The 12,948-nt window shown below is 37.1% G+C and overlaps 1 protein-coding gene and 1 pseudogene across 4 annotated transcripts; both read right to left on the bottom strand.

Annotated features, from left to right (window-relative positions):
* Positions 1-3,007: 3,007 nt before the first annotated feature.
* On the bottom strand, positions 3,008-7,281 carry LOC140832373 (RNA-binding KH domain-containing protein PEPPER-like; annotated as a pseudogene).
* Positions 7,282-8,519: 1,238 nt separating this feature from the next.
* On the bottom strand, positions 8,520-12,631 carry LOC140832372 (uncharacterized membrane protein At1g16860-like). 4 transcript variants are annotated; one of them, XM_073196364.1, is made up of 6 exons: positions 12,493-12,631; positions 12,049-12,179; positions 10,518-11,496; positions 10,279-10,434; positions 9,538-9,752; positions 8,520-9,049 (listed from the first exon to the last, which is right to left on the bottom strand). In XM_073196364.1, exons 3-6 carry the CDS (start codon positions 11,385-11,387, stop codon positions 8,860-8,862), a joined length of 1,431 nt encoding a protein of 476 aa, XP_073052465.1. In that variant the 5' UTR covers positions 11,388-11,496; positions 12,049-12,179; positions 12,493-12,631; the 3' UTR covers positions 8,520-8,859. The 4 variants fall into 4 exon arrangements, with proteins under 4 accessions (XP_073052465.1, XP_073052464.1, XP_073052466.1 ...); XM_073196363.1 differs by having other exon boundaries at positions 12,081-12,179; XM_073196365.1 differs by lacking the exon at positions 12,049-12,179.
* Between the last annotated feature and the right edge of the window lie 317 nt (positions 12,632-12,948).

Raw genomic sequence — 12,948 nt, 5'->3', positions numbered from 1 at the left:
TTTCCTTTTATGCTTCTGTGGTTTTCTTCCAATAATAGTTGGAAGATCATTTTCCTTACAACACAAAGGAGTTCTTTTGTTGTTACCCCTTAGGCGTTTGTAATTCTTTTGTAACGCTGTCATATGACACCATTCTGCCAATTTTCCTTTAAGGAAAGAGGCTCTTCTTGCCAATGTATCTGGATTACCAGGTACGTATTCCCTTATGAGCATTTCTCTCCAAGGACTTGACATTTTTGCGAAGAAAAGCTGCATAGTTATATCTTCTTCGACTCCTGAATTCCATCTATATTTGGTGAATAACATAATGTATTCATCTACCAAACATATATCATGTAATTCAAGACTATACAGAGCCTGAGTATATTTTTTCTTATTCTCTGTATCTTGACTATTGAAATAGTCTACCCCTATAAAGTGTGCTTTGAATAGGGTAGCCATCTTTCCAGCAATCTCACTAAGAGATTCCCCAACTAGGACTGACTCTTTCATGTCTGATGAAGTCATGTCCCAAGCAATTTTTACTGATCCCATAAGACTCATTTCCAAAAGTTTAATGAATCCTTCTTTGTTGAGATCAAGTGTTCCTGCTGCAATCCTCATAGCAGATGTCCAATCGTCTATGAGATCTTCTCTGTTTTTGAAGTCCAAAACATCAAGGTTAAGCATAACCCCGTAAGGATGTATAGGATCTAAAACAGTTTTCCCATAGGGTGTTTGGTGCAAAGGAATTTGAGTTCTCCTTGCCCTTGTTCCCGCTGGGTGTGATCCTCCACCAGTATGGAAATCAGTCTGAGATTCTCTCATATTTACATTATGAGATCCCATACTTTCCCTTGGTGGTTCCTGAGAAGATGACCAGGTTATTGCAGGTGGTGTTTCACCTACTGCTGTATTCATCTTTAGATCTACTACTTTGAGATTTGCGAAAGATTCCGCAAGTTCTTGTAGATCCTCCAAACCAATCCTTTCTAAAGTTGTCATCAGATGAATTTCTTTTCTGAGACAGACTTGATTAGATTGATCATCTTTTCTTCTTCAGTCAAAGGTTTTGACACCACTCTGGCCTTCCCTTGTTGATGTAACAAAGGTTCAGTGCCAAAAGATGGTGGTAACCATCCTCCTGAAGTTCTTCTACTAGAACTTGGTTGTTGTTCTAGTTTCTGAATTCTTGTTTGAATATCCTTTATTAATCCCAGAATTTCTTCTTGGGTTTCAAGGATTTTCTCAACTCGTTGCGGTACAAAATATAGCATATTGCCATAATTTTGGACCGTCTTCTAAATTTCTCTAAGATCTAAAGAGAGCTTAGAAGAGTCTGGAATTATCTCCAGAAACTTATTATTTTGGATCATAAGTTTACCTGAGATTTTACCTGAGGGTGCAGTAGCTTCCCTTCGTAAATCTTCTGTTTATACAGATCCATTGTTCTCTGAAGAATTTCTTCTGAGTAGATTTTGAAGTATGTTTTTCCGGTTTTTTAGACCTTGTAAACGCATACCTTTTGTGCTGAGTTCAGTGAAGCATGTACTTCGCTGTAATTCTTGTTCTAATTGAATTATTTCTAGCGAAATAAGTTCAATTTCGAACTGGATGGTAGTTCCTGGCATGTTTAACAGATCAATGAAGATCTGGTTTTTCCGGCCTGTAAGGGTCTACCTTTTGTGTATGCAAGGTTTTGCAAACACTGTTGTCTTTTATCAGGAGATAAATTTCCTTTGTTCTCCTGTTTCTGATATCTAACAATAGTTAGATAAACTTGTGTATATTCCAAAATATTGGAATAGTTCTTGTAAATTATTTTTCTCGAACTAAAGTTCGGATTCATAATTTTCGAAATTCTCCTTCTCATACATTTAATTGCTAGTAATAATAAAATTTTTGTGTTTGAAATAAATTAATCATACTCTGATACCATTTTCGGGAGCGCGGGGATCAATTAAAATCAATTAAACTTAAATATAGACTAAGGGTATTTTTGGTATATTTAAAGAAAATTTCTCTCTCCATGTACTAAAACCAAAACTCTTTTTCAAAATGTACTGATACCTAATTAACCCTTAGGCCCAGTTTGGTATGTTTGATTAAGGATGGATTGTTTTATAATCTTTTGTTTGGTTCCGTTTTTTAATTTCAGATTGACTATTTGGTAGACAATTACACTGTTTGAGTTGGTTTATAAATCCATCAAATTAAGCAGGATAGTAATTATCCTACTCCAGTCCGGAATAAAAATGACAACAATACCCCTTATTGTGAATTAATATATTGCAAGTGGGTCTACAACAATTCCGTCGCACAAAGCGACGGTTTTTTTAATAAACCGTCGCAAAAATTCAAATTAGCGACGGTTTCTCAAAAGAGATCGGCGACGGTTTATCAAAACAAGTTCGGCGACGGTTTCACACGACCTGCGACGGTGTCTAAAAAACTGTCGCTATTGGCGACGGGTTTTCATAATCCGTCGCTAATTTTCCTCTCCCCCACCAACCTTTTCCGACCACCGCCGCCACTGTCGCCGTCGCGAAGGGGAAGGACAATTTCGTCTTCTCATCAAAAAATTCAAAATTATCCTACACTTAAAAATCTTAGCAAACATAATATTATTTTTCATCATATATTACAATCCTACCACAATCATTTTCTTTATCATTTACGTACTAATCATTAGTTTATCTTATCTTTCAACCAAACGTAGCCTTATTTGATCGGGCAATTGACGTACGTTACTTAAATCTGGTTTATATTTTATTCAGCATCCGTGCATCAATAATTTAATTTAATGATTAAATTTTGTATAAATTGTTATACATCCAATCACGCGCTAACATTTAAATAAAATAAAGCCACTCTACCCATAACTGAAGTAAACAATTGATGCTGCTCGTCTCACATCGACATACTGTTTAACTAGTACGAGTTGACGTCGGTCTCACTTCATAGTGATTTACGGTATAATATGGAAATTAATTAGTGCCTAACGGAGGGCCTAGCCCAACTTTTGAAATTGCAAAAACACTTCATAGTATAAATCCATTTAGCAAACTAAAAGTGACAACTGTTCTTTTTCCGTGTTCGATCCTGCTTTACATTTTAGAGGTGGCATAGGTAGAATATTTGACAGGATAATTTCACGAACTCACACTCGAGCCGAGCAAATCATAAAATAAAGCAATTGCAACCTCCAACACCAAGATCCAATAGCAGGAATATGGTGGTTGTGCAAAAGATGGGGACGGGTACGAGCTTTTGCTTGATCGAGACCATTCGAGCTTAACACATCACAGTCTAAAGCTACCATAACCACCAACACCAGATGATCCATAGCTAGAATAAGGTGGCCCGCTTAATGATGTTGAGTAAGAACTGCTACCTAACTGAGAGTAGGAATGTCGTAAACTGGATTCAAGGTTGCCATAGCTCCCCTGAAGTTGCTCTCTGTGACCACTGGTGAAGTCCTGCATAACATAAAAAAAATAATGTTGATATTCATCGCTAATTCATACTCCTTTTTTTAATCTTTAGTTAACAATGAGGCCATTTGTATAAATTAACTTTCTTATGTTACTGTTTTACTACTTCAACGCAATACTTAAACCAGATTGTTATCAAACATCACTTAGTTTCTAAGTCCCTAGTTGATCCTTGAACTTGAGGGCGGAAGCACCTGAGTTTACATCGATGATCAGAGAAGGAAAAGAACCAACAAAAAACCAAAGACTTTTCACCTGAATAAGTTGCTGGGCTACTTGAACTTGTGAAGAGGTGCCTTTTATCTCCACGGTGATTTCATCAGGCAGGCCCCTACTCTCTTGCACAGTAAGAATGGCACCACTAGTGCGTCTAATGTAATCAATATTTGCTCCCTGAACTCCAATTATATCCTCAGCATAAGCAAGTGGTACTTGCATTGTCTGTGCAACCTGCCACAAGGAATCAACATGGTATATTTAGAGGGAGAAATAGTGCAAGCAAAAACATACAACTGCTAAATTCAATAAATAGAAGTAATATTCAAGGTACATGTCCAAACCTGAGTGACAATAGGTCCACCAGAATGTCCTATTGCTGAAGAGCGACTTCCAAGTCCATGATCTGCTCCATACACTGAAAGTCTGGACTGGTTCAAACGGGATTCTATCTGGCTTTCACGGTCGAGGAAGAGTGAATCCCGCTTTAGGGAAACAAAGTAATCGGAGCCTAGCGTCGTTTGTGGGGTAGAATGCAGCGATGTCTTCTCAGCCCAAGCTTCTACTTGTCTTTCCTGTGTCGCTAGAGCATTATTCTGCAAAAGGAGTAACATTCTCACTATAGTCTCATGATCGCGTGAAACCACAAACCTACCAGGAACTTACACTCTTCTCAAATAAAGGAAGAACCGTGTGATCCACCAAAAACTTTCTCAGGTGGCCCACCACAGCTTCCAATCCTTTTAGGACTTTAACAGCTTCTCCTTGTAAATCAACAACCCTTTCATCGGAACTAGCATAAACAGGCGATTCATCTACAAATAACAAACAATATAGAATACCATGTCATTCATCACTAAAAAATTTCCTGAAGTGGATTACGAAAAAAGAATCATAGAGCCAAGATAAATACTACTGGGATATAGTTTTCCCAGTTGAGATCATACGACCATTTCGGGGCGGGGGGGTTTATTTTGTCTTTTGACTCGTTATGTCCATGACCTCAACATTATAATTGATCAATTAAGGCTTTGTATGCCATACAAAAGTCTTTATATCATTATGAGCTAATAAAATGGAGTGCAAGGAAAGAATGTTTCCTATCATGAAGCTTTGGTGACCCAAAATAATAGTTGTAGAATCAAAATGCATTGTGAATGCAACCCTTGAGATCAATCAGTTCAAAAAGATTGGGAAGCTTAATAAGAAAAATGATTGAAGCAATATAAATATATGCAAAAAATAAGTCATCATACCACTAGAAAGCACCCGGATGGTAGCACCAGTGCTTTCTTGAATAGACTTGATGACAGAGCCTTGCTTTCCTATTAAACTAATGGCCTGTGTTGATGCCACCAACAAACGAAACGAACAAAAGACAGCACCAGTAGAACCAAGAGCGATTTCCATCACCATCATCCTCAAGTAGTCCATTGACACGTTTGAAGATTCTTATTATGGCATCCATAGCTGGAGGCACTGCTGCTTCTGGTTCTTCCTTCCCAGATATCAAAACCTGAAAAACATGAATATCATTCCATAGTCAGTTAGGTTGGCAAGAAACTAAAACCAACAATGACAGTGGAGACGTTTCAATTATAGAACCTAGAATAATAAGAGGTTAAAAAGAGAAAGACAGACCATTCAGACTGGTCAAACAAGGAAATCACATTCATTCAACGAAATTCACAACAATGCCAAATTTTATTAAAATGGGTGAAACAAGTAGCTGATAGGGTAGCTGGTAGGGTGATATGTAATACCAATTATCAGGTGAAGCTTGGATTAAAGGCAAAAACAAGTAACCATGATTACCATATTTGCTTACTGGTACAAAAGCAGCACCAAAAGAAACATTTCATTCCGCTTCTTCATCTGACGATTTTTTCTTGCCACAATACGCTATATCTACAAAATCACCGTGCTTTAATGACCAGCACAACATAACTAACTAAGAAGTTATAATGAGCGGAGAAATAACAGGATGTCCAGTATAATCAACTGTCATAGATGATAGAACTGGCAACACATGATTATCTTAAATTACATTGCACAATGCTTGAAACGTATAGAAAAGTATAATTCTATATCATGTTTTGCGGAAAAAGTACAACACAATTTCATTAAAATCAAAAGTTCATAACAAGCTGTCAAAGTTCACTAGATACGGAATAAAATATCAGGTCAACCAAGAATGGAAGTTAGTCAACCAGCGTGGAAAAAATTATTCAAAAAATATGGTCCTAAAATTACAGGAAATTTAAAACACTTATTATATTTTATCAGAAATAATCTGAGGAATTTCTCATGCAATCATAGACAGATAACAGAAACCATGTTTTGGTTTCTATGTTGATAGGGAAAAATAAGAACTTCACATTTCAAACTACTCGTGCACAGATTTTAAATGAAAGCACTCAGATGGTAACGAGCCATCTATGAATAATAGTGAAATTAATATTTTTCCAGCTATTAATTCCTCGCATTGAAAACCCTGTGTACCAAGTCGTGGATATTGCCATGTAGAGAGACCGTGAGTAGTGTAACTTGCATATTTCATCAAACAATTTGTTAGTTATATGGCAGGAGTAATCCCTTTACAGAAAACCAAAAGTGAGTGATCCGTTCATGGAAAATCGAAAATATTTTCAACATGTCATAAATGACAGGTGTAGTAGCTCCACTGAAAGACGCTCCTAAGCAGATATTTACAAAGCTACAAATTATTGCTCATGCCCCCTTCTCCTCAAGTTTGTCGTGTATAATTTGCATTCAAAACAATCAAAATAAGATTTAAAACATTTGATAGCTTACATTATATGCACATTTGGTCACAGCAGCCTTAAAAAATTTCAGACTCGTAGAACGAAAACAATGGTTACAAGGAAACTAAATATATCAACTACCAAAAGCAGGGACAGTATACCAATAATAATTTACAGATTTCTTTGAAACAGTAAACATCCGAGAAAGAAATGAAATTATGCTCAAATTACAACAAGAAGCCGAACAACAAAGAAACCCATACCCCGTGGATCAGAAAAGTCCCCAATATTACCGATTCACCAAAACGATACAGACAAAACCCCAATATGCGTAACTATGAATGCATTCACATTGATTTAAGCGTGCGAGTACAAAGAGGAAGTTGAAAGGACATTACAATGCGATCGGGAGAGGTGGCAGGTCCGTCGAGAATACGAATTCTAGCACGCGTATCTTCAACGAGCTTCTTAATGATATCTCCCTTCCGCCCGATTATACCGCCCACCTTCAGCACTGGCACCACCACTCTAAATACCGAATAACCCGGCCATCCGGGCCACTTAGCCTTCAATTCAGCTAGTTCCTTCTCCTTTTCATCCATCTCCTCAACTTCCACGGTATCCGCAACCTCAGTTGGAGCGTCCTCCTCGCCATCGAAGATTTCGGCTGCTTCTTCCACCGTAAGCTCCTCTGTGTTTTCGGCTGCTTCTTCTGTAGCGGCGCCGTTGATTGCTGTCGATTGACTGGAAGCCATTCTGTGGCGATTAGGGTTTTGAGGGTGAACACTAGAAAAATGGGAAGTCGGAAATTGAGCTTTAATATTATGAAGCGGAATATGATTAACTGACGTGCAATATATTTATATTTATATAATAATAAAATGACGTTTATAAAATATTATTTTGATTATATTAAATTTCTGCATAAAGAATACTTTTTTTTATCAAATTTAAATTCTAAGTTTTTTTATTATATTTTGAAAAATAAATGTAATTTTTTTAGAAAAATCTATTTTTAAATAAAACTCTTAAGTAGTTATCCAAAAATGGTACAATATGAACTTAAAAATGGTATAACATATCATACACAACATAGAATTACTTGCACAAAATACATCAATTAAGTTACTAGTAATATAATCCGTCGAATCACTTCAATATATAAAATCGTTTATTTTTTTTCATGACTTAAGAACTATACGTACTAGTCTTTGGTGCACACGAAGTAAATTTTCGAGATAACGCGATACTCTGCAAATTTTATTGGTTAGGTAAATCATATTAGACAAGTTTCGTGTGACAATCTTACCCAAAAAAGTGTTTTTTAATAAATCGAACTCATGATTATTTGTCAAAACGCTCGTCTACATCATATTAACACAATAATTTACAAATAACACTGATCAAATAAATAAACTAGACAAATCGACAAAAACATCCGATAAAATGTTAGAAACAATAATCCAACCCAGACCTATGGGCCTCTACCAACTTCAACATCTGTTTTAGCAAATTACAGTCGTTTCTTACTTTTACTAATCGAACATCCAAAAATTTACTTTGCTTCTTCAATAAATAAATGACATTATTTATTTGGATCTCTATCGTTTCTTAAATAATGGCCTTTCAAATGCCCAAATTTAATGCACCATTAAGGCAAAAATCATTCGAATCTAATATATAAATATGGCAAAAAAACGGGCAAAAAAGGAAAAAAATACGCAAGTTTCAATGTCTCAGAATATCAAATTTGATCTCATCTCCTCAATCCTTGACCAAAATAGTTTAACTCCATATTTAAACAAAAATATACAAAATCACATCGTATACTTTTGCAAATGCAAAAACTTGTGTGAGACGATCTCACCGTATTTGTGAGACAAATATCTTATTTAGATTATTCATGAAAAAGTATTATTTTTTATGTTAAATGTATTACTTTTATTGTGAATATGAGTAGAGTTGACCCGTCTCACAGATTAAGATCCGTGAGACGTCCACTCTTTTACAAAATATGGAGTACATATTTCATTTCCATGCATATTGATAAGAGCAAGTGGCCAAATAGTCACAAAGAATAACTCAATCAAATGAAAGCATCAATGTCTAGTAGTACTCGCTATTTTTAACACAACCAATTTTCAGAGGAATTACCAATCAACCAGAATAACTCTACTTAGTAAAAAATGAATCCATCAACGTCTGGAAAACATTGGCTTCCCTCCATGAGACCGACGACCACCTTGGAAAAACATCGGCTTCCCTCCACAAGACCGACGACCCCTTGGAAAAACATCCTCAATCAAGACGAGATTAAAACGACGCCAAAACTATACAAACGGTTAACTTTAGAAGAATTTGCCTTCTGGTGCTCGATGCAAAACCTGATATGCAAACATTGACAGTTAAACTGGTATAACGTCAATACTTGAGGCGTCGCATCTCAAAACAATGCCTTCAAGACTGGCCGGAAGAATGCATTTACTCCACTGACAACCAGTTGAAAAGGGTTCGGCTGGAGGAACAATCATCAAAACATTTTCATTCCGTTGCACGACTCCCATAACGCTTATTGTGCTACCTTCTTTGATGTATCTGTTACATATATTTATAAGGATAAGAGAACGAGTTTAGGCTAGGGATCGAGAGTCGAAGCTGACTTTTCTATCCTCAAATAATCTATGGGCCATTGGATAGTGCAGATGTTGCGTAGATCCCACTTAGATCCAATCCAATATATGGGTAAATGGATGTAGAGGTTATAATTGCACACGGTGTTCTGTCATGGATAATGGTAGAGCAGCACATAGAGAACTTAACCTCAAAATAATTCCAGGCATACAGAAAAATAAATAATCCTATGGGAAAATTTTGGAGGCAGAGCCTCTATCAGGCGCTTTCCTACTCTGCCACTGAACATAGTTAGGCTTCTTATCACAGGCACTCAAAGACAACTTGAAACACAATAATACAGATTTCACCACTTCATTCTTGAAGAGATAATGTAGTGTCACTTCTGAATCACGTCTACAAGAATTATATACATACATGAAATGTAAGAAGAAAAGACTTTAAAATCTCACCCTTCTTTGAGTCGCATTACACGGTCATCACTGGAAAGGTTTCTTGCCCCCAACCATCTGAGAAATTCAGGAGACTTGACCCCGTTTTCCGATGGATTGACGTCGACCAAAACAGATTCATCTACATATGGAGTCACCTTTGCACCATAGCCAGTCTTAACCAGCGCTCTCAATCCAGATTGGTAGTCAGATATATAGAAATCAACCACGTGCCTCTGAAGTCAGTTAAACACTTATCAGTCACTCTGTCCCTTAGGTAGCTTTAACCACTTGCATGACAATAGACTCTCTCCCTCTCAGCCAAGAAAATTCTGAGGTCACTAATTTGGGATCACAGCTTTGTTTTATTAATGATAAATTGGCAAGCATTTGAAAACCAAGACATTGCACAATACACATAATTTGCTTTGTATACTGAATAAAGCAGAAAGCCCATCCCAGTAAATTTTAGAGCAGGCAAAACAAACCATAATTACCTCAACCAAATTAGGAGAAACCAGATAAATTGATTAGATGGAAGGCTGCAGCCAACAAATGAAAAATCCCAGAAGTTTGAGAGAGAGAGAGAAATATGTTGAATCAAACATTATATAAGAGGGTGGTGACAACATCGACGACTCAATAATTACAGGGTGGCGTAGCTCAACTTGTGGCTTAACACAGGATGTTTCTTAGGGAGCCATTTCTACTTTACCTAAAAGAAAACAAAGTAACAGTGATGAATTAAAAGTCCTTTCTTACCTCTAGTGATCGAAAGCCCCAGGTAAAGCGGCGATGCATGGGGTTGGCGGCTTTTGAGTCCCATCCCCGGTACTCATATAAACTTGTGGAAGTATAAACACATCTGGGAACTTTTTGGAATGATGATTCAAGAGGAATATTTCCACAGGTGACAACCTTCAAAATTTTAACACATTGCTCGTTAGGAGAGTGGTGTAAGTGCAGGTTTGAAATCAACAAACACGAGAAATGTCACATACCCCAGAAACCTTGACGAATTGGCCATTTTTTGCAGTTCTTAGTTCTGCATGTGGATAACTAACTATATAATCAGCAACAGCTCTTCTTCCCCAACATGTGTTCCAGGCAAATATGGTGGCCACTGCTGCAAAGAGAATAACAACCACAGCAAGAAGGATGGGACTACGAACTGCTCCAAGGATGAAACCTCCAGCAATAAATCCCATCACAAAGAGGAGAATGATGGACCAGAGAATTGGCTTCGGAAAGCTGTTGTGGATGGAATATTCATCAACCTGGTTAAGGTGGGTGACAGCCTGGTTATTTAAAACAGAAGCATGCTGCAACTTCATCGAGCTCGTAGATTCCAAAGGACCAGATGACTTTCTAGGAGCCCCAACTGAATTCAGGGGGCCGGATGTAATAGGTCCAGATGTGATGAGGCCTGTGGTTGGGAGAACCGGAGCAAGAGTACCTGAATTTTGACGAGAAACGGCTGTTCCTCCACCCTGTGGACCAGATGATTTTTTTAATGGTTCCCCGTGTTTATTAAGTGGTCCAGAATTTGTCTTCTTCAACGAGGCAGGAACCCCTCCAGAAGAAGAGACGGAAACACGATTAGCAGAATTTAATTGCCCGGAGTTAGAAGTAACGCCACCAAATGAACCTGTCCTTGTAGGAGCATTATTTATAGGGCCAGATTTTCGGGATCTTGAGCTATCTATAGGGATGTCCAACATTTTTCCGAGTTCTCCAGACCTTTTGATATCACCTCCAGTGTAAGGCATGGCAACCGAGCTCATTGAGGGAGTCCTTTCTTTTGGCTGCTCAGGCCGGCCTGATACATAAAGGCCATTGCTCAACTGATGTGAAGGAAATCGGGAGCCCATGACTCTTAGTGATCAACAGAAACCAGAGAACCAAATTTATTTAGGAAAATCAATGAAAAAAATCTTGAAAGATTAACATAGCAGATCCACCTCCAGCATCATATCAAACCTAAAAGACAGTACAACAAATGTCAATAAAAGCACACCTTTCTCCCAGAGTGGAAACATTAACACCTCTTATGAAACAACGCAGGAGTTGATTTCAAAAAGGAAATTACTAACCCTTGAACCTACACAACCTTTTCCAGGTATCCTGAAGGAGTGTCATTATTCACTAAAAACTATACGCTGAACTTGGCATTTTTCACAGGATTCAGAAGAAACTAAGAAATCTCATAAAGTATAATTGAGGATTCACGATGGTCTCAGCGATGCAAAAAAACAAAAATTCAAGAGATTGCCAGGTCGTAGTTAAAATGCATAAAATTAAAGCTGGTTCTGATAAAGTTAATTAGCACTTGGCAGAAACTCGTCACTAACAAATTTTACAACAAAACGAAAGAGACCCATATCTTTATTCTCCATATGTACAAACAATTTGGCGCATAATCTATTAAAGTATGATTCATCAGCCCAAAATCTACAATAGATATCCCAGATCTGGAAATAAGTTAGCGAATGGCCATCATGGATGCAGTGAACAAAATCAAATTGAACATACTTCTTTCTTAAAGAAACCTGCACTTCAATTACCAGCAAAAGAATCGGACTTCACCAGACTTGATATACAACATCAATCAAGTTTCCCATTGTCGAGCATGGAACACAACCACAATGATCCAAGAAGAATAACTGGAAGAAAAATTACCAAATAACTCGTGTACTAAGAAGTGGCGGATCAAAACCAAAGAAGACATTTATAAGTTTAGATAAACAAAAAAAAGGGCAGGAAAGATCCATTTTCGGACAAGTAGAATCCCAAGAATCACGAAGATTCGCAACTAAAAGCAACAAAGCTACCAACTTGGAATCAAAAACCCATAATACAAACTAGGCATTTGAGGGAAAAAAAAACCATTCACCCATTTTGATCAAAGAACCATAAAGAATACATAAAAAGTAGCTCCAGAAACCGAGAATAACGAACACATTGAGCGTATGATACCTGGAAAACCATGGAGACATGGAGGATTGGAGGTTGGGGAAGTTGGTGGAGATGTGATAAGATAAAACAGCGAGATATCAGGCACACTGGGAGAAAAGTGTTGAAACTGAAAGCACACTTCACCTTCTTATTTATGTTATATTCTATCAACTTCTGCTGGCATTTACGACCTTTTATATTACTTGGAATATACATTTCAATATTTTCATTTTCATTACAAACCCAAAAGCTCTAGAATATCTAATTACTTTTTAATCTTCATAATTTTATTACCACATCTTTAGATAAAAATGAAAAAAACAAAAAAAAAAAACTGTGAGACATGTTTTTACATATTTTTACTCACAATGTGTGAATAATTGGTAGGAGTGGGTACGGTACAGTATACCGTACCGCACTACGGATTGTGTCGTAAATATCGTTGTGGAATTTTTCTATATAGATACCGATACCGGA

Source organism: Primulina eburnea, chromosome 5 (assembly GCF_022965805.1).
Source record: "Primulina eburnea isolate SZY01 chromosome 5, ASM2296580v1, whole genome shotgun sequence".
Taxonomy (NCBI): Eukaryota; Viridiplantae; Streptophyta; class Magnoliopsida; order Lamiales; family Gesneriaceae; genus Primulina; species Primulina eburnea.
This window is presented reverse-complemented; position numbering and strand designations above follow the sequence as displayed.